Source organism: Scophthalmus maximus, chromosome 17 (assembly GCF_022379125.1).
Source record: "Scophthalmus maximus strain ysfricsl-2021 chromosome 17, ASM2237912v1, whole genome shotgun sequence".
Taxonomy (NCBI): domain Eukaryota; kingdom Metazoa; phylum Chordata; class Actinopteri; order Pleuronectiformes; family Scophthalmidae; genus Scophthalmus; species Scophthalmus maximus.
In genome coordinates, this window is record NC_061531.1 from 10,043,415 (window position 1) to 10,068,555 (window position 25,141).

The 25,141-nt window shown below is 43.8% G+C and overlaps 2 protein-coding genes across 10 annotated transcripts in view; one reads left to right on the forward strand and one right to left on the reverse strand.

Moving 5' to 3' along the window:
- Window positions 1-25,141, reverse strand: part of LOC118288341 (septin-9-like) — a 67,373-nt gene that overhangs the window by 31,795 nt on the left and 10,437 nt on the right. Inside the window, exons 1-2 of one of the 9 annotated variants that reach the window (XM_047328378.1) lie at window positions 23,188-23,333; window positions 9,185-9,937 (exon numbers count right to left, since the gene is read on the reverse strand). The exons of 1 other annotated variant lie outside the window; for it this stretch is intronic. In XM_047328378.1, the coding sequence (XP_047184334.1) occupies window positions 9,185-9,937; window positions 23,188-23,209 (775 nt within the window). In that variant the 5' untranslated portion in view covers window positions 23,210-23,333. Of the gene's footprint in view, window positions 1-5,752; window positions 5,893-9,184; window positions 9,938-10,083; window positions 10,169-10,541; window positions 10,737-16,180; window positions 16,430-23,187; window positions 23,334-25,141 lie in introns of those variants that run through there. 7 more of the 9 variants (XM_047328376.1, XM_047328377.1, XM_047328375.1 and 4 more) reach the window with 7 other exon arrangements.
- Window positions 1,751-4,065, forward strand: LOC118288342. The gene is made up of 2 exons (XM_035614346.2): window positions 1,751-1,910; window positions 2,152-4,065. The coding sequence occupies exon 2, from the start codon at window positions 2,153-2,155 to the stop codon at window positions 3,647-3,649; it is 1,497 nt and encodes a 498-aa protein (XP_035470239.2). The 5' UTR covers window positions 1,751-1,910; window position 2,152; the 3' UTR covers window positions 3,650-4,065.

Consider the following 25,141-nt stretch of genomic DNA (forward strand, 5'->3'; position numbering starts at 1 on the left):
CCATAGTGATCAGCACATCTTCCTCATAAAGGGTCATCGTCAGTGAATGAAAGTGATGTAGTGTTTGTTCTGATTAAAATGTGCAGAATCTGACCGCAATGAAATGATCAATGGTGTGTTAAGGATAGGCTTCAATTAGAATTTATTAGCTTAAAAAGAAATCGGTTTTGTATTCCTTCTGTTCTGTTGAAAATGGGGTGTTTGTTTGGTCTGTAAATAAAAAATCTAAGAGCTGACACCATTGTTCATCTCTTCATTCTACTTCCTCAAGAAGTCCAGGTGGTCAACGTGCGTGAGAATGGTGGTCACAGAAAACATCTTATTGCTGCTACAAAATAAAATCATTCAGATATAGAGGGAGACTCTTGTGTTTGTTTTTGTGTTGATTGTTAGAAAATGTTTCTGCCCTGCTGACTGAGGCTGTAAGGAGGGGATGTTTTATCCATCTCAAGGTCTCTGTCTCCAGTGCCTTGTGACGACAGCCAGTAGTTTGGCTGCAAGTTATCAGAGAGCGCGTAAGGCGCTGCAGCACATGGAGTCATATGTGGGTCAGGATCTAAGCTAGAGGTGAGGATGTTTTGTGGTATAGTTTACAGTAAGAGACGACCAATGAGGGGACTACAAGGAGGGTTTCAATAGATACAGAAGACACTATTGGGTGTGGGTCCTCTCAGAAGGTTGGTTAACAACACGTGTGGGTCTGAGGGGGTTATATACGCCTGGGATGGGTAGATTTTGGGATGTTACCGTCTGCCTGCGACATAGAAGTCCATCTAAAGCTGTCATCAATGTATTTGGTACCCAAAACTTCTGCGTAGAACATGCGCGGTCTTCAGCTTCCTGATTATTGACTTCAGCTGCATAATTTTTTCCATTACATTGATCTCACTAATTCAACACATAATTGAAACTCTCCCTTCTGGATAAACACCAAGCTAAAACATGTTGGATATGCTGAAGCCAGTTCCTAATTTAATTCAGCAGGTAAGATAACTAAATTAATTGGTGTACATGAATATTACAAAACTGAGATTTAGAGCAGTATGTTACCACTACGTTCACTACTGCCACATCAATGAATTATGATTAATCACTTGAAACAAAAAATGTTTTATAATAAAAAAATCCTTTGTTCAAATCCAGCTGGTGACCTTTTGTTGTATGTCAACTCTGTTGCTCAACCCATGGTTTCTGGAACAACTTTGCAACTTTCTAATATAGAAAAAAATGCTGCATTCACCACATTTATTAGGCTGATATTGGCATGTAAAGAGAACAATAAATAAGCCTCACAATATTTCACTCAAAAATTTCAGAAAATGAAACCTGAAATTTTAGGATCAAAAGTTATGACGCATACTGTACATTGGGGTCCAAAAATGTAAGACTTCTGCATAAGATAACAATCATGGTAAATATTAGATGGTAAATAAAAGAGGATAGTTAATACTGAACATGAGTGAAGAAAAGTATAGAAATATAAAGAAAAATGCATGCAACAAAACAAACACATACTGCAATTTGAAAGTGATCTGTGATTAGCTAATGATAAGCCAGACTTTATTATTAGATGTTATAGTTCCTTATCCTGCAGTCCAAAGGTCAGGGTGAGGAACCAGTTATCATCATAGGCATAAAATCAGAAAATTCCTCAAATAATCGCAAATACAAATAATCAGCTTTTGCAATGTTGTTGCATGTTGGCTAAACCCCAACAAAACAAAGCAATTACTACTCTTCTTTTCTTACATAAGGAAGGAAGTTTGATCCGAGCAACTGTGATTTCCTGTAACCACAAGCAAGAGTTGTTTGGCTGGTTTCATTTCCGAGGAAACAGAAACCTAAGGGGAGTCTGTGACTGCTCTCACACAAACACAGATCAGATCCCCATCGGCAGCACACTAATGCAGGTGAGTGCTCATATTTTCTGAATGCTACATTTGGATTTACCTCAGCTTTAACACGACATTACTGGTGAGGCATTTCACCTGAATGTTCTCTACTTAGAAATGAATAAAAATGTGAAAATAATATTAAAAGACAATGCAGTTTACAGTTTGTTCGGTTAGACTGACTTTGAAGTACCTCGTCAGACAGACAGACACACACAGTATGAATCAATAAGCCAATAACTGTTAAATATCATTACAGGATGGCAAGGATTTCAGGAAGAGGCACAAGTTGCTGTGTAGCTCTGTTCCTTGCACTGACCTCTGTGTCAGCTGTACAAAGGCTCAATTCAATCAATGATTTGAAGAAAATCAACTTTGGACAATCTGTGCCCAAGCACAGTCTCCTGCTGCTCCACTGGTTTGCCAACATCGTTGATATCGACAATAACAATGTCATACGGCTCACCTTTGACCCAAACAATGGAGATCATGGCTCGCATCATTATGGCAATTTTGAGCGGGTGCTGGACCCACTGCCTCAGGGTTACCAGTATTTCACCGTTGGCAATATCAATCTACACGCATCTGAAGATCTTCCAGATTATGTCGTCAATCCCCGACCAGAGTATGTGGGACGTAACAGGGACCGGATCGTATTCAGAGTCAGGCAGCAGAACAGAGGACAGCAAGCTTTGCAGACAGATCAAGTGTACATCACACAGCATTATGGGACTTCTGAAAATCAGGGGACAAGGTATGATCCAGAACATACGTACCGGGTCACTATCAACCTCTTAATACAGATCAGAGAGTTCTCTGTGATACATAACCAAGAGTCACTGTGGGATCTCAGAAATCGCTTTGGAAGTAGCGCTGATGATTACCAGTTAAGGCACATCTCAAACACATGGGGCAATCTTGCTTTTCTCGGACTGCTGTTGTTTATTGTGATTCAGGAAAAGCACTCCACTAGCCGACACAACAACAGACCTCAGCGTGCAGTGAAGAATAGCACACAACCGGATTTTGTTGTCAATATCCCAGAAAACAGACGAAATCATGTGGAGTCTAATGCTTGGGGGAATTTTGCAAACCGTCTACTGGATCAGGGGGATGAGATACAACTTGGGGTGACGACCGGCAGGAATGGAAAAGCCAGGATTATTTGGGACGATATTCCAAGATATCGTCTAAACAATGGAGTGATGGTAGTGCTTTTCAAGAACGATGAGGACCAGGAAGCAAGCAGGATTTTTAAGTCCATTGGGAACAGAGAATCGGGCAGTTGGGACACCTCAGTACTGTTAAATGACGGCCTTCAGGCCCGGCTGCATAAGGTGAGAAGAGAGTGCTGCTTCTGGAAAGTGGTGGGAGAGGAGATATGCAGAGGTCCTGAGTTTAAGAATCCAAGAGCAGACAAAACAGTCAAAATAGAAAACTACGACGCAACACTCCAGCTCTTTGTAAAAGATGGTAAGGCTTGTGCTCGCTTATTTGTTAAGAAGACTTTCCGTGAGTGGAAGTCGGTATTTAACAATAGTTGGGTTGGGTTCTACACCTCTGCAGCTAAAGCCACAAATCAGTATGGATGGTGGCAGTGGCAATGGGCAACTAATTTCAGAGTTAACACTGATGTTGAGAACCCATCTTATGATGTCTATGAGTATCACTCAGGTATGGAAATTGCCCCAGGAGTACAAGCACGATTCATACAGCAGGGTGAGATGGTTTCAGCATGCACTCCAAGCTGGGGGTGAAGAAAACTACTCGAGATACACTGAAGACAATGTTTTTATAGATAGAAACGTTTTCCTGCTGTATACTTTGTTTGGCCTCCACGTGTTAATTTTTTTATGAAATTTGCCAATTTTGTGTGCTTTGGTCAGTTAAATTGAGATATATCCATATAACAAATGTGTGATTACTTTGGATACTTGAAGGGTCTTTAGAGTTTTGGTGCAGCCCAGACAATCTTTTAAATTTTTATACTACAGGACCAGAGTAAATAGTAGCAGTGAACGAAAACCTTCAGACAGAAAGCCTGCACTGATAACGTATTAGCTTTTGGAAAAAAGAAGAAAAAAACTGGATTGTATTTTTACTTGTATGACCATGTGTTGTTGATGTAATGTTGAAAATTGTGCATTTATAATAAACCACACTGGGTGAATCAGATCCACGTCAGTGTCTTTATTGTAAGTTTAAAAAAGTGTGTTTGTAATGAGAGTGTGTGCGCCCAATGCAAAACGCGTACACAGATAAATGATTTACCAGAGAGATATTTTCCAACCCTTGTGACACGCACAAGTCCTCATTTCTAGCCAAGTCCTGAGCAGACCTATGAAAAGGCCTTTATATTTGTGTCGAAGAGATGAGAACTGTTTTATTGTGGTGAAACTAGGTTAGCACAAGACCAAACGGATCATAAAAATGACTCATCATTAATAACTATTGCAGATACAGCTTCGATTCCTCTCTAGAGTGAAAAAGAGTCCACGGCCAAATACTTTGTTTGTTTTGTCTGTTTAAATAATTGAGATTTTTTGTTTTAATTTAGTCTAGAAGCTAATATCGTATCTTCAATTATTCAATTAGCTCTTCACACCCTTTCCTCAAGAAGTCCAGTCCAATGAGTGGAAGTCTACAGAAAACATTGTTGAAAACACCTATTTTACATCAAAGTGTCATCCCTGCAGTGCCAATGTGGTGAAATGAATGCAGAGCCTGCACTTTCATAAACACAGTCCTATTGTTGGAATACACACTAACTGCCCTACTTGATGTTCTAATGCAGTTGTAATATTATTTATTAATATTCATCTTACAGCACTCTGAATAGTGTATGTGTGATAAGGGCCACACACCCTGCGACCCGCCTTGTCCAAACTAACGGCCATGTGTCAATATTAGCACCAGAAAATATTATCTTGATTTTTTTTTTTTTAACTTTTTTTGGTTTATGGATCTCAGTCAGTAAGGGTTGCATAATCCTATATACAGTTATCCATATTCAATGTTGAGTAAGTTTGAGTGTCTCAAAATAATGTGCCTCTTACCAGATATTAAACTGACTGTCATATGTAATCACAGCGACAGCAGACAAAATAAATCAAGCTTAATGGCATGGACAGGAAACTGAGATGAGCGGTGTACAGTATGAATGTGCGCGTGTGTATGTGTGCGTGTGTATGTGTGTGTGTGTGTGTGTGTAAACATGAGATCACATCCTGTGGAAGCGCCACAGGACTGGACACAGCTGCTCTTCGTTACAACCGACAATTCAACCGAAACCGAGCATGTCATTACAGCACCTTGTGTTTTACGACAGAGAAAAACAACAACCAGCTCATCACTTATCAGCATGATCATCAGTCACTCTCCCCTGGGTGAGACATTCTTTACCTCGTCATCTATTTGAAGAAGTATGTGCACATCAAATATGTGTATGCACAAAAGCACAGACATACAAATACGCAGAGCCTAGAGGCAGGTAGTTCCCCATTAAATATCACATTAGGCCCCCAATAGGGCAGCGAAGGAAACACATTGAAAACATGTCACCAGACGCCTGTGCTACGAAGCAGGATTCGCGGTTATCGAGGTAACTTCAGGTTTAACTAGTGATGTTACCCTTGACAACAAGCGTGTGAAAAAAAATTAATTCAGTGAAGATTTGTATCGGCGCTTGATTAGTTCCATCAAAATCACGAGCTTCGCGTCACACACACCCACGGGACTGCTTCGAAATCAGATTCAAAGGTTTAAATATGAGCGCCCTCGTGCGTTTGTTGAGTTGTATTGCGTTGTGTTGAATTGTGTGTTGTATTGCGGGAGGATTTGCGAGTATCAAGCTAACTTACTCTGGGCTTTCCGTCGTACGATGATGGTTCTCTTCTTACCGGGGTAAATCACTATGGTAACTTGTGCTGAACGGCTAACCTGCTCCTGAGCTGGTGAAGTTCGAGATAAGAGATCAAAGCCAGTCACCAGTCCAAATACTGACCAATCAAATCACTGTTAAACCAGCGTCATCATTCTACAGGATCCTGACTGGGACAAAAGAGTTATAAGACAAATAATAAAAGCGCAGCAGATATAGAGCTCAACTGTGTCCGCCCACTTTCAGAACGTCTCCAGTTCCAGAAGTGAATTTCAGATTCACTTACTCCAATGACGTTTCATTAAATTAGCGCAGTGTAGTCCTTTTCAATGATATCGTGAATAAAATATTCTTTTCCTTCCAACAAGGTTGACATCATATGGACTTGTGGCTTCTACAGGTGCATATACCATCATTTCACAAACTCATAGCTCGTGGTAAATCTACCTTGGATGGTTAGGACATCATGGTAATTAATGACTCCGCCTCTCAAACAGAGAGGAAAACCCAGGGTTGACTGTTGATAATCAGCTTCGTAGTGCATGTAATTCAAGAGTCAAATCAAATAACTAAAACATATCCTGGGTATGTTGAACTTCGTAGTACAGTTCTAACACAAGCAACAAAGGACATAAACAACCAAGAGTGAAACTGAAAAACTTTTAAACTAATACAAACATTAAATACTGGGACGAATTTGCCTGAATCTGTGCCGTGTGTACTTGTTGGGGAAATGGAAAGTAAATTGTAATTTCAGGCATGTCGTCAAAATGTGGTCTGTCGGTTTAGCTTTGCTCCCAAATGCTTGGAGGTTAAAGTGGGCTTTTCTCATTTTGTTTTCTCCCTGTAGACAGACTTTACAGGAAATCACACTCTCTCACGCTTTATTTCTCTCCGCATTTCTGCTCCCTCTTCTCTGCTGCCCACTAACCCTCCTTTCTCCACCTCCTGTCTGCTCCTTGCTTCTTCTCAAGGTTTTTTCTAGCGTGGCCTCCGTCCCTCCAAATGCACGACCGAGCAGGAAGGTGGTAATCTGAGCCGAATGTGGCTGAAGTTTAGACTTAATCCTCTCACTTTTCCTTTTACTTATTCCCCTTACATTTCAGTTATTTAGCATATATGCTTCCTGGTTCACGGATGGTGATATATACCAAACTATAGAAATAGAAATATCTCACGCCAAAGGTAGAAAATAAAATAAAATTGTTTGCTGTTTGCAAAAGAAGTCTAGTGGATATTGAGACACAGAGAGGCAACATGCAACATAAAAAGTGGAAATTGGAGGCTTTCTATTTTTACGTGGAATGTTTTATGACCTCCAGATTTGGAATGTATCACCTCCCAGCCGCCTACGCCTGGATACTACTCCACCAGTGAGAGCACAGCTGTCTCCAGATAGCAGTGACACACACACACACACACACACACACACACACACACACACACACACACACACACACACACACACACACACACACACACACACACACACACACACACACACACACACACACACACACACACACACACACACACACACACACACACACACACACACACACACACACACACGATAAGAGAGAGGGAAGTAAACAGTACAAACAACCGACAAGAAAAGTGTTCATTTTGTAGCCCCTGGCACAAATAAATACAAACTTTACCATTACATATGCACTGTAAACTCCCTGCCATGTACAGGCAGCTACACTAAACCAGAAATGAAAAAAGTCAAACCACTTAAAGCACTGCTGATTGCCCCTAGAGGCTGCAATTCATTATGCCCACACAGTAGCCGAGGATGAAATCAACATAGTTTAGGCATTCACAGAAGTCTACCAGAAATTCTGCAAAAATACAGAGATCGTCCTGAGGGTGGTGCTAAAACAAAGGTCATGGGGTAACCATAAATATTAGGTTTCATCCACTGAGGATGAGGAATATCCACAGTGTACTTCAGGGAAATCCAACAGATCATTTTCAAGATACCTTGTCGTGCACTTAGGCATTTTCTCTGAAAACTGTGTCACAACAGAGGTCACAAAATACTAGGAAAATCAGCCACTTGGAAATGCAAAACCTTATTCCTAACTTACAGGTCAGTCAAGTCATAAGTAGTCTAAAGATATATTGGTTCCAAACCAGTACGCTGGACGGATGAATTGTGGGAATTACATGATTCTTTTTTCTTCAACTTTTGACCTGGTCAGCCTGAGAGGTAGTCCAATGAAACAATGACTCATCGGTGTGCAGTATCTTTTCACAGTTATGGAGCATTGCTTGATGTTTTGCCTCAGTATAAAAAAAACAACACTTATGGTTTCCTTTTGAATTTGGAATCATCTCTGTACCACGTCAGATTTTAGTCAGTAGAGGCTGAATATAAAAACAAAACACCTCTGCACTGTTGAGACAAAGATAGATTTTGAATTCGTTTATAACTTAGTACGTCACACGATGTGAGCCGAGAAAATACATAAATCACACAAACACAATTAGAGGTCAAAAGCACCAGTGGTTTACATAACTTGCTGTGTCACTGGCATCTTTATAGAAAACAGTTAAATTAACTTAACATAATAATACATCTTCACAAAAGCTGCAGCTGCCTTTCCTCACACAATCTGAATTTAACAGAGGTTTTATCCTGAACTTTAAGTCGGAATCCAAGCGGTTGATTTAAGTCCAAGTGAGCTGGGCTATTCATTTGCCTGCCTGTAGGAGTTGTTTTTGAGCTGCTGTCCTGAGAGTAGCCCTGCGATTCTCATCATCACCCCCGCTGACCTACATTCAACGAAAGTCTAGACTGACAAGCTCACAGGGCTCATGCTTGAACTCCTCGTGGTTGGTACTGTCATTTCACAGCTGCATTGTGATGTTATGTGGACTGAAAACAGAAGAATTCCTGAATAAATACAAAATTAACTCACAGTTTTAAAAAATCTGACAGAGTTCAGCGTGCAGAGGTGACGGGTCTGCGATTTGAAAATGGGGGGTAATACACTAAAATCGAGGTCTGAATATTTTCTAATGCAATGCCGGATTTGGTGTGTTTAAGCATTCGCACAGGCTCAAAATGAGAAAGAGTGTGATACATGATGAAAAATGTCATTAACAGAAAAGAGGAAACGAGCAATGTGGTAAAACAACGATTCGAAGGTTTCATCGTAGTGCAGCTGCTACCAAACTGTTGCAAGTCATTCGATTTTGAAAGACTGGCCATGTTGAAACCAATTCAACATGGCCAGTGACAAAGACAGTCATCGTGCATGTGATCGAAAAACACAAGAATGTATACAGTAAACAGGCTTAGATGCCTCCTTCGACCAGTTCACTTCGACCAACAGAACTGACCCTGGGGGACTGTTGTTCAACAGTTATTATAGAAAACATGCTGAAATGAGCAGGTACTCACTGTCTGTTGGTCGGGCTGTGGGCGCCTCTGTGACAGGCGACTGCACCCTCTCCACCCGGGGCTCTGCCAGGGAAGGCAGGGGAGCGCTAGGTGCAGGAGGCGGGTGGTTGCTGTTCTCCACTGCATTGCCTGGCACTAAACCATCCGGCCGTCTGAAGACGGGCATCTCTGGCCTCCTGGAGGCCTCCTCAGCTAGGCTGAGGGTGGGGGACACTTCTGCCCTTCTCTGCGGGGGCTCTGGGATCCTGGAGACTTGGGGAGAGGACAGCTGGGCATCCATCCTCCTGGGGGGGGGAGGAGGTTCGTTTGACCGCGTCATGCTGAGCTCTGCCCGCCTGTTTGTGGAACTGGAGATGGAGTTGGAGGAGCTGTCCAGAGGGGCGCTCCGACTGCCCAGGCTGACCTCAGGTCGTTTGAGGCCAAAGCGGGCGATGCCAGCGCTGGGCGAGTTGTCGATTTGCTTGGAGGAAACCTCAATGGAGATTTCTGTGCGGCGGGAGGAGGCTGTGTCAGGGTTACGACCCCCCGATAACTCCATGCGCCTCATGCCGCTCTTTGGGGAGCGCGGGTTGGAGGACTCGGAGGGGGAGGATCTGTTAGAGGAGTAGTCAGAGTTGCGGGAGCTCAGGTCGTAGCTCCGCTGGCTGGATGTGGAGGAGGTGGATGAGCGGAGAGGGTTGCTGGTCCGACGAGACAGGGGCGAGGGGTGTGTGGACGTGTCCGTCTCCTCCACCTCAAACGACCGCTTCAGTGCTGGAAAACACAGAACAGTGGCGGTCAGTCGAGAAACGGCAGAGTCTCTGGAGTTACAACACCAGCAACTGTGAACAAGGACACCAGCACCATGTGGAGCAGGAGTTTTCTTTGAAGTGAAGGGAAAACTCTGTCGAAGTTCATACCATTTTTGGGGGGATGATGAGACAAAACCTTTGACACTTGATACAGACCAACCTCAACCAGCACCAGCATCTTCACATGTCTAGTTTTCTTCAGACGGCTGGTGCAGTGATTTTCAGACACAGAGAGACTGAAGGGACATAAGCACTGCCTGATGCCTGATGCGTAAACTATTTGTTTGTCGTGTAGAAGGAAACGCCCCTGAAGGGGAGAGGCAGTCGGCAGCGCCACCTGTGGCAGTGATAATTACAAAGTATGGGGAAGTGAAACAATTGCGCGCATTACTCGCGTTAAACTGACTGACGGGCCAGGTTCGAGTACAACTGACCACAATGCGCGTCACACCCAGGCAATTTGAATTATGGGGCGGCGGCAATTATCCCGGGAGAAGCTGCAATTAATGCTATTCCGCACATCGCTGCAGTCAAGAATAAAACCTCATAGTTCGTTCGAGTCTTACCGGATTTGACGCGCTTCGCGTAGCGCGAGAGCATGACGTCAGCAAATTAAAATCCGCTTGTTGAAAAAAAAACAAATCCTCTACCTCCACCTGGTGGAGTTTAATTCTCCGGTCAGGTAGGAACACACACGATTACCACTCTATTCCATCCTCTGGCGACAGATTTCATGAAAGTGCTGCCGACATCTTTTTTTTTTTGTCCTCGTCTCGAACGTGACCTCGCGCACCTGTTGACGTTATAACCGCCTGGCCACGCCCCGTGAGCGCTCTGAGCGCGTGACCCCCGGAATTACTTTAGTTCATGCACTGGGGTATAAACTACATGAAATATATGTATATTCAGGATACATGAAAATATGAAACTCACCAGAATTCTACTTTTGAATCACAATTCAAAACTAGACCGTTCATTTGACAATTTACTACTATTGTCGATGTGGTTTGTGTGGTTAGTTGACAGTAAATGTCCTACTCTTGAAAAGAATGAAAATACATTTTAAAAAAGAAGCCACTTCGTGATAACCAGCCCTCTCTTTCCATATCCTTTGAAAGACAATATCCAACCACCAGCCTTTTGTTCTGCCTGTTATTGTCATTTAATAAATGCTTTTACTCTGGCCATGGTTAGCTCCATACGTCCAGCTCTCCCTCCGCTCGGCCCAAAGACGAAGCAGCAACACGGCCCCCTTCCCAGATAAACACCCGAGCCTGCGCAGGCCTCTGGCCTACTTCAAGGCTGACAAGCCAAGCACCAGCATGTGAGAATGCCCTCTTACTGGAACTCTCTGTTTTCATATCCTTAATTTGGTTCAGCAAGAGAAGCCACTAATTTATAGCTGTTTTAAATATTCAAAACCTTTTTTTATCCCTCACCTTCGGTTTGAATGCTCTTGAACACTCCAAGTCAGCAATCCCCAAGTTAATGAGACTTCTCCAGTGCTAATAATTTAAGCAGAACTTCCTGTATGGACCTGAAATGAGCACACTACTGGTATCTCTCAATGCACTGGTCTAGAGACTGTAAGCAGGAGTAAACACGAGTTAGCTCAGCTGTGCCCAAATGCAAACAGCATCCAACCGATCAATAAGATTACTTATTATTTATGTATTAACCAAATACTGTATAGTTGTGTCTGCATGGCTGTGTGTGTCTCTGAAGTTACTATGCACAGTTGCTGCTGCTCTGAGGTGATGGCACTGATCACAGATCTCCCAATCAAGCCAAGATAATACTAATGAGCACCAACGTGAACCAAATGTTAACCTTACTCCTCTCTGGCCCTGGCTCTCCCTCCTCCCCATTTCACCTCTCATTTGACCTGGAATTGAAACAAAATCTCCTTTGAAGATTTTTGAACCCCATTAATCTTGGACTCCGTTCTGAATGACATACTGTAAACTTGGTGGAAGACTGAACCGCCAAAGAGGGAAGACATTGCAGCCGAGCATGATGTTATTCAGCTAACCCTCTGTCAGATCTGGGTTGAATCCATGTAGTGCATTGACACATGGTTAAACTGCCAGAAAAACACATGATGTTGCCACCCTGTTCTCCGGCGTAGCATGTACTGTAAGAAACACCACATGGACATTCCCTGTGCCTCCCTGAGCATGACAGTAGATGAGGTGGACGGGAAGTTTGTCAAACTGCCGATTAAACTAAATTGGTTTCCAATAGCTACAAAGAACAACTTCCAAAGTATGATTATTGTCACAAGCAGCCATCAAAGGACGTATCTATGCCTACACTAAAGGTATCCTGTGGCGCTTTTGACTTCTTCTATGGATCAGTTTATAAATTAGCAGCACCACACTGTGTTGTGTGCACACAGTAGAATGCACGTGCACTATTCACTTTGCCCCGAGAAACACATATGCATCAGGTGGAAAGGAAAGAAGAGAACTGCAAGATGGTAAACATGGATATAAACAATGCAGGAATTCATTTATTTTTAAATAGTTTTTAAAAAGTAGATCTTTGAAATAAAATGTTATGAGGAATATATTTTCAACACAAATACAGAAACAGCATTTTGGTGAAGAACACTGAATGTAGGTAACCTTATGAAATAGCTCCATGGGTCTAGGTGCTCGTTAATTGTGCCTGCTGTAAGTTATAATCTTTAAGCTTTCCATGAAAACAAACCATGTTTTAGATTTCATTCAAACAGTATCCATGCCATGTATATACAATTTGTAAATATCTCTATATAATTGAGCTTTCATAGTAAGTGGTTTCATTTATAGAGTTTGCCTTTCTACCAGGTACAATTTCAAATTGCCTGCACTCATCCCTTTTTTTTATCTCACCACAATCAGCTTCACTCTCAACTGTCCACTTACCTACAGCCACATCAGAGCTGTATCAAGTTTTTGCTTGTGAAAACCCAAGATGCCCCACTGCTTCACATTAAAAATACTCAACTGACAAAACACAAGCCGTCTTTTATTGCAAAATCTAGTCAGTTTGACATGTCGAGCGCTCACAACTGAAGTCACATGCCCTCATCTTCTCTCTAAAAAAATGTCTGCAGTTAACCACAGCAGCCTAAATGGGCCCTGCATTCAAAATGTGCTGTGGACCAGCTGGCATAAGAGCATCAGGGCCCTAAAATAGTCTCAAATCCCAACTCTATATCCTGGAGGTGTCTATTACAGTTGTACACACTTTCCATTCCTTGTAGAAACAAAAAACAGTTTCTATTCGATGTTTAAAAGACTATCTTTCATCACAGCCCAGTTGTTTTTTTGCCATATAGCAACGAGCCTGTTGGAAACTCTGGGATCTTGCCTGGGGTTGGCATCGGTGCAGCTTTTGCTCCACGTGTCCAACGGGGAGAAAAACAGCGAGGAGTAACTTTAAAGTCTAACAAAGACCTGCTGTGTTCGCTCTACCTCAAACTGACCCGTGGTGCTTCCCAGCAGCACCGGGGGTACTGGCGTCATCAGCAGGAAACCTGTCCTAGCTGCTCAGTATAGAGCGGCCTGATAATGCTGATAAGAATGCAGACTACTGAGCCCGGTTATCATCAGCTTTTGTCAGAGGACGCTTCCTCCCTCTAACGCACAAGCTCTGTCAGTGACTCTCCTCGTGGCGTTTTGTCACAAGACCTTAACCCCGACACTCCTGTTCTTTGACAAACAGGATTACTTATACTAACCTTCCTTAATAACACATTTTTCACTTGTTACAAAGCACCAACTGACTTAAAAAGAGTTGTAAAGCCACAGCTTTGCGGCAGTCGGCTTATAACAACATTTTCATTCAAGTTCTTACTATGATCCCTCGTCCAATTTATCACCATCACCATTAAGGAGTCTTGTCCTGCTAAATAGATATTGTTGAAATTGCTCTGCATATGATTAAAGAGCAATAGGTATGGCAGCAACCGGGAATGACACATTCTATATATGACCCAAGGTGAAATGTTCCACGTGGCCCTTTGATAAATTAGAGTGATTAAAAAGCACTTGTGGAAAATAAACACAAACCAATAGAAGCTCTGCACTGGGATCGGGGAGGTGCTCTTTAATTTTCAATATTATCCATACCTGTTGATAAAATTTAGCTTTAATCTCATCACTGACTGTTAAAGCTCTTGTCACAGTGATTGGTTGGTGAGTGCAGGTCATGCATGCCGAGCTCCATGCAGATCTGTAAAAAAAAAGAGGGCCGGCTGTGCTCAGATCAACTCCTCCACTGCCTACCCCGACATTTTCACCCACCACAGAAATCTGCCTCTGTGGAATTTCCTCTCACTGGACCAGAGAAAGGGAAAGAGACTAGAGAAAAGACCAGTAACAGTCACAATTTGTTGGTACTATTGCTTAAACAGGATTCAATATAACGCCGGATATCTGGTTCACCTTTGAGTCGTTACACTGCTTACTATATACTGAGCGAGAACAAAAACACAAGAGAGAACAAACCTCTTTCAAGGAGCAGAACAAAGTGAAGTTTTATGAATGTGTGTGTGTGTGTTTGTGTGTGTGTGTGTTCTGCTCAGCGGAAGGCCGAGTCACTCGGTCAATGATCTGTGTGTTTGTGAGGCTGAGGTCACAGCTGAGGTCATCAGGCTCAGGGCTAGAAAATCCTGTCTTCTGTCTCCTTCAGCTTCTCGCAGGCGTCATCAGCTCAAAGCATGACAGAGTGAATCACACACTCGGCATCCAACAGTGGTGACATGGCAAACACACTCACTGTTATATGGAAAACTTGCTCTTCCTACTTTCAGTCACTAATCCACTGTTTAGATTACAGTGGCATGATGAATGATAAATAATTAAAATAAATTTCCGGCTTTTCAGAGCTTTAACAAATTAACAAGCTTTTGATATAATGCGTTTGTATATTCACGACTTTCAAACAATCAAAGTCATCAGACGTTGATCGTGACATTGATAGTGTGAAAGATGTGAAAAAAAGGCTCATGCAAACCCATTCAATTTACATGAGTACTTAAAATTATTTACTCTCCAACCCTAATTCCAAACCTCCTGGTGTGCTCTCGTGGGACTCGCACCACGGCTGTGGTGGGCAATACATCATGGTGCATGGTGGTGGTGACACAAAGGTATTACCACACACTCAGCCCAAACAGGGGCAACGCAATCACAACAGGAGCCCATTATGCCGGTGTTACACATGAGTGAGGTTTGTCTAAAAGCGTGACTTCAAGCCACATGGTTCGAGCACACTTCTTCGCCCCTGTTGCCTCTCCTTTCTGAATGCCATTTATCTTTCTGCTCTGTTGCACTGCATAAGCCGGCGGTTTAAAAGACTAAAAGACGGGCAGAGGGGCAGAGGGAGACTCACCGTACATACCACAAGCAAACTGGTGTTGACAGAGGAGCAGCTCCGGACAAGTGTGGATGCGTTCCCTAATGGCTATGTGTTTGTGAGAGACGGGAGACAGATAGTCAGATGGACAGACAGCTTTGGAGGAGAGGTGTCAGCCTGTCAACCCCCTCACCCACCCACCCTCCTCGCAACCACCAGCAGGGAGGCCCGAGGACGGACGAGCTGCTGAGAGAGGAGAAGAGGAAGCGCAGCCATAGGAAGAGGACTTGGGACGAGGCGGAAGAGGAGTGGGAGGAGAGGGATGACAGGGGGAATCTGTGGGCCAGGGGCAGGGAGATGAAAAGGAAGAGGGAACGGAGGGGGGCCAGGTGTTCCCCTCAGAGCTGTATTGGTCAGCTGCTGTCTCCTGAGTGCTCAGCACACAAACACACTCACAGGGCCTCTCTGTGATGGAGGCTGCTCTACGCAGAGGCCAAATCAGTCGCACACTTTCCTCTGAATGCAGTTGTCTCCCTCTGACACATGCGGCCGAAACTTGGACTCGAATGCATACGTGACAACAATAACAAACACACACCCGTGACTCGCAACAAAAAGCTAAAGAGCCGTAAAAAGCAACACTATAAGCACGATTTCCCTTTAGAAAACACCCACAGCTCACCGCAGACGTCAACGAACCCTTCACGCTCTCCATTGCATTTCCAAATCAACTCAGTTCCAATAAAACATGTGGAAACCATCTCGGGTGTCCTCAGGAGCAGGGTTAAAGAGTGCCTCCCTCCACAGAGTGACAAGAAGAAGAAAAGCAGTGGAGCAGCGGAGCGCGAGAAAAACTAACCTTCAAAGTCTGATATGATTCCTTCCAAGTGAGCGTTGACAGAGGAATCAGACATTCTGGGGAGCAAGTGTGTATGTGCGTGCGTGTGTGTGTGTGTGTATAATGCGAGAGAAGAGGGAGCAGGGTTCCCTTTCCCCAGCAAGGAAAAGTCTTCCAGAGGCGCAGTCTCGGTTTTAAACAAATCCCAAATTAGGAGCCCGTGCAAGAGAGAAGAGGGGAGGGGAGAATGAAATCCCCACAAGGTTTGAGCAGCTCACTGATCCAAACCCTCTCCCTATCTCTCCTCTCTTTCTGAACGCAGCAAGTTATTTTTCTCCTTTCCTCCTCCTCCTCAACTTCCAGAGCTTGGAATGAGCCAGCGATGACAACCCCCCACCCTCCCTCCTCTCTCCTCCCTCTCACTGTCCCCCAACCCTCCCCCACTCCGCCCTGCCCTCCAGTCCTCCCTTCCCTTCTGTAGCCGTCCTCTCAGGCGGGCTCCTCTCTATGAAAGCTCTCATTTTTGACCGGGTCAGTGAAATGATCTGCATCTGAACACACTTCCTGTAAGCTCAATCACATGACTAACACTAATGAAACACATAGAGTGCTTATTACTGATGTTTTTTTAATTCCTTACCCAGTTGAATATCCCAACATCAGCAACATCCCACAAGCAGGTAAATCAATCCACAGACAGAAAAACAAGGCATGGTCAGGAGATGGAGCAAATAAGTTACAGTAGATAGAAAAAATAAATCCAAAGTGGAAACAGAATCGTTCTATGGACAAATATGGTCAGGACAGGGTCATGCAGGCGCTTAGAAGATCGTCTGACATGCTCAGTCGCTCTGGAGGCAGACATCAATAAATAAAAAGCCTAATGACTTAATGGCCATGTGAATGAGCCCCTGTGTGTGGGGGCGGAGGGGGTGGGGGTGGGCAGGGGCACTGGTCAGTGTGTGAGTGAGTGTGTTTGAGAGGAAAAAGTAAGAAGGATGTGCCAGCTGGGGAGTGTATGTGTGTTTGTGTGTTTATGTGTGTGTGTGTGTGTAGCTAGTGGTCCAGTGTCATGAAGGTAACCATGACTTTGTAGAGTTGAACACATTCACGACTTGTCTGCTTGATTTCCTCGATAAAATTGAATATTAAAAACTGGAATTACCCAACGAGAAGTATATTCAGACTTTATTAGCCACAGGCCAATGGCAAAAAAACTAATGACTTCTTTCAAACGATAAAGATATATATACTGCATCCAAAATAAAAGCAGCCCTGGGAGACAACAACATATGAGGCAAAATATTAGCTTGGAAGGTAATACAAAGTAGAGAGATTTGAAAAACGATTTGGACTTTAGCTCTGATAAGTTATTCTCCGATAAGAAATTATTTAATAGCTGTTGTCCAATGTGTTTTTTTATCATAACGTGTTTGGAACCGAAACGATTCAATTTAGGTCTGCTTCACGATCATAAACACAGATGTGCTTGAGTCTGCAAACACACACTCTACACACAGATTTCGAAACAAATATGAGGTTTTACCGAAACCAAAACCTGCAATCGAGATTCATTTTAGACCACATTTCCCCGCCACTGAACCATGCAAAAATATCTAACTCGCAATATGTGTCAGAAAACACTTAGATATAGATATGTCATGTTCACATGAAAACTGGACCAGTACATGCATGGACATTTTCAACACCAGGACAGGTGGCTGGGACCCCATAAACAAGTAAACATAACTTTCTATGACGACAGCAGAGGTTTAATCCCTCCCTCAAAAGTCCTAAGGACTACACTTCGGGAATGAGCCCCACAATATCTGAGACTGTGTCAGTCCCTCCAGCAGAGGTCAGTATTACACCTATAAATAAATCCTGTCGCTATGGGCGACAGTGTTGGTGGTTGCAGTGTCACTAGCATACAGTAATGTGATCTGGAAATAGATAAAGATGGAGACATGGGGAGAATCCTGCTCCGGACACACCCTAATCCCACACAGCGTGTCCTGCCCAACATATGTGTGTCAGATTCCTCCGCTCTGTGGCACATTCATATTTTATTCAGACGCGCACACACACGCACACAACAAAATATGTGTACAGCAGATGTAGCATGCAATAATATGAACGTACACACAGGCAAGCAACACACACACACACACACACACACAGAGAAAGAGAGAGAGAGAAAGAGAGAGAGCATACTTCCTTCCACTGCATATCCTTACAAGCCCCAGCAAGCCCAGACAGTGCTAATCCAATCTACTGTAACAACTGTCACAGTGCGGGAAATGACTAGAATTTTTTTTTCTGATCTTTAAAGAACTTCGTTGACATCATAGCGATCATGCTCTCACATTCTGTACATACAAGGCTCTAAGAAAACTATCTCAATCCTCTATTAGCATGACACTGGATTTGGAAAGGGTATGTAATGGCTGTGGAAAGTTTTACATGGTCATGTTGATTCCATATATCAGTGTCTAAATGTTTTGCTTCTTATGTAGTGTATTCTATTACAGTGAATGTTACTGCTGTGTCATTGTTATCGCCTATCTGGCAGGAGGGAGGAGGACGTTATACGAATCAAAAAAATTAAAAATCAGCAGCTGGTGTTACTGGGCACTGAAGGGAAACAGAGACAGCAGCCGACTGCTTAAAGAAATCCAGGTCACCACCACCACTCCAATGTGGGTCCTGCCCTGCTAAGACCTGAAAAATGAGAGCAGCAAAGAGGGACTTATATATACGGATGCCAGGCCAGCGTGGCAGTTGCCAGGGTAATGCCACGGCAACAAGGGCCAGGGCTGCAAATGTCAGCGGTCGATCACCACGTGCACAGTCCCATTTAGTCTGGCCTGTGCCAGTGGACAGATATCCTGAGATGTCTGGAATATGAGATTTCACAGGTGTAAAAACCCACACTGGGCAATGAGATACATGGAAACACCTGAACTGTTTTTATTCATGACTACATCATAACTACTTCATATGATAATAAAAACTTCTCTACACATAAATAATGATGTAAAGGTTTGTAAACGATGGTGGATTTTCCACTTAAATCATTCGTCAGGAATGTCCCTAAAGATTTAATCCAGTTTTCAACACCAGATTGGGAGCAGATCGCAGAAATAAAGAAAGGAATATATCAAACCTATCTCAAAGACTTCAAGCACGTCTCGATGAGGAGTTTGTAAGAACAGGTTTTCAGGAGGTGGTTAAAAAGACTGATATAAAGACTGAGGTTTTGCAATTTAGTAACATTGTATTGCCATATGGCAGATTTGTATTATGAATGATGATCAACGTTTCAGTCATTGTTATCTAAAGATTATCAGTCCCAGCAGCAGAGGAATCTCCAGCTTCCTGCTGAACTCGTCCTAAAACAACAAAAGCTTTGTTGGCCGCGAGGAAACTCGCCACTGAGTCAGGCTGAATGAAAGAAGCCATCTGGAAGAGGTCAAATCTGTGTGCGTTGAGTGCCGGCAAGTACGTGCGATGCTTACGTTGATCGCGTGTGTTCATTTGTTCACGTGTGTATATATTGGATGTGACTGGCTAGTTACCACGGCTCTGTTTGCATGGCAACCCCCCAACAATGAGCAACCTTACCTGGCTCGGGATTTCAGGGCGGAGAGATGGATGGACAAGACAAGAAGCAAAGGGGCAAGGTGAGAAAAGGTGTGACAGCTCTCTGGCCGAGTAGAGAAAGTGAGAGAGATGTGAAGTGACACTGAACATCCACGGAAAGAAGAAAGCAGCAAACTGTGTCCCTGCTGTGTGTGTCAGAGGAAAGGAAAGAAACAGAGAGACAGAAGGAGCGCAGCGTTAGCATGGCTAATGGAATCAGTATTACTGGTGGTGTAAACACCACCCGAAAAGTGCCAGGATTTCAACACAGTACAGTACTGTACCCTGAGCTAAATGTGGAAATGAATGATGGTGCTGCAGTGAGGGTGTGCAATCTGCAGACGATGGCACTTATGTCTATTTCTTTTATCTATATTGTTATCTGTGTGCAATGTGTTCATTTCAACTTCTAGATTTTATGCACCAACCAGACAGCACTCTTAATTTTGTTGTATTCATGTACAATACGATGACAAAAGAAGATTTCTATTCTATTCTGTTCTATTCTATTTGTTTGACACTCCAATATGTTATAGGACGTTTGACAAAAGAACAATGAACACTTGCCCGGGTGATGAAGACATTAGTACACGTATAGTTACAAACACAACCCTAATGCAAGAGCGAATATGAAAGACAAAGTGCAGAAGAGAGTCAGACAGCTTCACAATATTATAGACACAAACACACACACATGCGCTCGTGCGCACGCACAAAACCCCCCTAATGTGGCCCCAGAGCGCACGTGGTGAAGCAGCTTCCTCTAAAGCATATGCACAGCTGTAGTGACAGCAGCTGCCCTCCGCCAAATGTTCAACAGCAGCACCGAGCCAGGCTCCGCTAACTTTAATCAAATACAGCACCTGTTGGAAATATGGCTCCACTGCACTGCACGCACGCGCGCACACACACACACACACACACACACACACACACACAGACACTGGCATACCCCCTCATACCCCCTCAATTTGCAATTGCTTAGTGGTTTCCTATGCAGTGAGCGCTGCCCATAAGTGTATCGACACATGCTGCTGGCTGCATATGTGTGTTCCCTCATGCATGGGGTAGATTGGTTTGGTAAATAGAGAGAGCAGCTGTCCTCCATCAGAGATGACTCTCAAAAGGCCTCTCTCTCTCTCTCTCTCTCTCTCTCTGTCTCTCTCTCTCTCTCTCCTCCCCTCCATCGCTCCACTGTGTAATAACCCTGTTCAGTACGTCAACAAGCCAGCATTGTTGTTCCCCTCGCGCATGCACATTGTTCTGCTCAGCACGCTGCCATGGCAACTGACTCCACAACACCAATGGCGTTTCACCAGGAAGGAACATGGCCACAATTTCCTTCAACAAATTTCCCCTTCTTTAAAAATGTGTACATCATGATGGTCAAAACAAGTCAGATGTGGTGAAGGCAATAACACGAGGAACAGCAAAACAACACTTGTTTCCTCGAGCAACTCAGAGAGGTCGTGTTTACACTACTCAACTCAACACCTCCACCTGGTGGGGGAAGCAAACTTTTTTGCACAACCTCCAAATGACTGACAACTTTCACCGAATTTATTGTTGTTTTTTTATTTATTTAATACAAGCAGTTATAACCTAATCTAGCCGAGGCTACTTTATAAGTCATGAGCCTGAGATTTCAGTCGGGGCTGACTGTGGCTCTGACACAGACTTTCAACCAACATGGTCAGCTGACCTCACTCTGACTGGAATGAATGGGACACGTCAGCCCCTTTATTCACAGTCTCTGTGTGGCTGATGGACAATTTCCGTTGAGAGCGTCATCGCCGTTGATTCATGTAGGAAGAAAAAAACGGAGACAAGGAGCGTCTTGCAAATCGGCATCGACGCCACAGTGGGAAGGACATTAGCGAGGAGTGAATTTAATTGATTTGGTAGACGAGAGGTACTCATGATGCACGCTAAGATGACACAGGGATATTTTTACATGTGAGTCAACAGAAGTCAATGGACACAAGTGATTCATGGGGTTTTCCTTTTTTTACTTAGTTTGCCTTAAGGTAGACACACATAGACAAACGCACGGCACACTACAAGGTGCTACGTGCCCTCATGAACATTTACACAAAACTTAAACATACACAAAGTATGTACTGCCAAAGCTGTTACGGTTCCCTGGAGGAAGCACCTGGAGACAAGGGGGGCCACAATGAGAGAGAGAGAGAGAGACAGACACACACGCACTCACACACTCACACACACAATCTCACGTCGTGATTTCATACACCATGTATGTCCTACAAGCAATAGGTCACAAACACACATAACCACACACACACACACACACACACACACACACACACACACACTTCACCATTTCCACTCCAACTCCAAGTTTTTTTTTTCATGCCAATGAGCACTTTTACAACTCACACTAACACCCATAAAAATACCATCAAGAAGCAGACACCATTGCCTCACTGATGACTTTAGCATGATGTACAACACACTCACACAGACAAATACACACACACATACGCACACACACACACACACACACACACACACACACACACACCCACACACAAAGAGACAAACTCTTATCAGTTCAATATGCATGCTGTTTACAGCATGCCACACAAAATTGCGCCAGACGGACAGTTTGGAACAAGTGAACAAGTTATTTTCCAAAGTTTGCTCAGCTTTGCTATAGCGGACTGAGGCAGGGCTTTCTCTGTCCTGTTAGCTAAAGGAGGGACTGACTGATGGCCGAAGAGGGATCAGAGCCACAAGGGACAAGAGTAGTACTGTTCAAACAGAGCTCTTTCCTGTTTTCACACCACAGAAGAATGGGAGAACGCAGATGGAGAAAAGAGAGAGAAATGCCTAAGATATAACTGCTGGTTTTTCTCTGTCACTTCACCGCAGCGTCAACTGTTCAGAAGGCTTTGGATCACTTTTTTGGAGCAGCAAAATGATGAAAATGAAATTTGGGTAAGACAAGGCAGACAGAATGGAAAAGTCAGCGTGACTGATCAACAACCTGTAAAGACAAAAGCAGTTAACGGGGAACAATGGGATAGAAGGGGTGGAGACAGTGGGCACAGACGGAGACAGAAAAACCTGCAAACACTTCAGGCTGATAAACCAAAACAGGTCTGCTAAGCTGCTACACAAACCCTGCAGAGCTCCCTGCTCCAGCTCCAAAACCCCAAAGAAAACATGCAGTCAGCAAACAGGACAGAATGAGAGAGTGGAAAATACCGTGGAGGGGAAAACTGAGGCAGCCTCTTATAGGAAAAGACACTCGAATCACAGGGAAATAGCAGACTGAAGAGCCTCAGACTACACTTTGTTTTCCATTCAGGGGAGAAGCTTGTCGTCATCTGGGCTGAGAGTTTCCGGAGCGTTTGTCTTACCTGAGAATTTGTCCCCCTCCATAACCAGATCACTCCCTCCACGGCCACATGTAGAGTCTGCTCTTTGACTCTCTCTCTCTCTCTCTCTCTCTCTCTCTCTCTCTCTGTCTTTTTTTGGACTTCCCTTTCTCTCGTCCCTCTCCCTCTTTTCCTCTTCCTCCTCTTCTTACTCTCTCTTTCCTTTTGGGCTCTTGCTTATCCCTCCCTCCCTCCCTCTTGATTCCTTCAGTGTGTCTTGCTAATGAATTCAGAATTACGACATCCCCATGTGCTGATCATATGTTGCATTCGCCACTCTCCCTTTTTTCACCCTCTGTCTTCAGATCGGACCAAAAGACTGAAGCAGCATTGTGTCTTGAAAATAGAAACCATTAGCTCCACCATGTGACACAGGCAGACTAAAATAACCCGCTGGACTTGCAAACTGCTCCTGCCAGCTTACTCATAATGTTGCTTGCGTGTGCGCACTGTGGCCTTGATTCATTTGATACCGACCGATACTTGTGAAGTTGGTATGAAAGATAATCCCCCAAGACTCCCTCATTGTGAATTGGATACATTTCTGCCTTTGTGGACGTGTGAAAAGATGACAGCCTGTTGAAATAACACTGATGTGCAATAACAATAACGCTTTATAAAAACACACTTCCCAATAACTGTTCTCAAAGGCCAGCTGTCGACATCGGCAGCGGCCTCTGCCTGTGTTATGAGTGAGGATAAAGGACTGAGAGGGAAAACACTGGAAGAGGCAGAGAGAGAGAAAACTCATGTTCGTGAAGGTTAGTGAAACCCCCGCCCTCGCTCTAAATCACGCTTGGTCGAGAGCAGCCTCTGTGTTTCAGGAAATTCAGATGACCTCTGACGCCTGGCACGTCGCTCACATTGCGCCGGGGGTTCAGAGGTCACATGGCAAGCGTCTGGTCTCTGATAGAGAGACACACTCGGTCGTGTCAGTCTGCTGTCTTGTGCTCCAGTAACCTTGTGTGTTGCATGTTGACCTGCATTTGTACATTCACGTCAGCAGTTGGTGTGTATTGTATGTGTGCTTGTTTTCCCTGAATATGCAGAGGGACCCGAAAATCTGGCACCGCTTTCCCAGTATATCTTCATTTAATCTTTAATCAAAGCCAGATCATGCATTGGGTGATGAAATATCAAACTTGCACTTTAGCGGCACCAAACGGCCAAAATATGTAACTCAGATGTCCTGTGAGGTGACATAAAAAGTTAATAGTACCCACATTTACCAAGTAAGTAAGGGTGAATTAGGGGCACATTCTGCTTTTGGAGATCAGTATGTATTGTTTTTCTCTCCAGCCCAGGCAGTTGCTTCATGCCAAATACTAAATAATAATAACAATAATATACTTTGCTCTCAATTTCAGTTCAGATTTCAATTGTCTACTTAATAGTCTGTGCAATCTTAATATCTTTCTCTAGATTCCCTTATGTTTACTTCTTTATTTCATTTGTGTGTGTTTTTGTGTGTGTGTGTGTGGGCGGGGGGTTGTGTATGTGTGTGTGTTTGTGTATGTGTGTGCTTGCATATGTCCAATACAGCATGATCTGCTGACTCTCAGATGGGAATTAACCACACATAAATTAACAATAGACACAGTGTGGGTAGATTTGTGTGCGTCTGTGTGTGTGTGTGTGTGTGAGTCGAGGTTACAGTAAAGCATCCTCCCCAACACCCGCCAGACTCGTAAATCTGCCCTGTTGGCAGATGTTTTGTATGGGGCATCTCCCACACAGTTTGTGCATGCGCGCGCACTCACACATACACACACAGACACACACACACACACACACAACCACACCCCGTGGCGACTGCATCAATGTCAGGGAGGTCTGCTGACAAGCAGGGCCTTATCCTCGCCAAAGGCACTTCCCCCAAGACCTGTGTGTGTATGCACTAATACATATTTGAATCTGTGTGTCAGTTGGCTTGTGT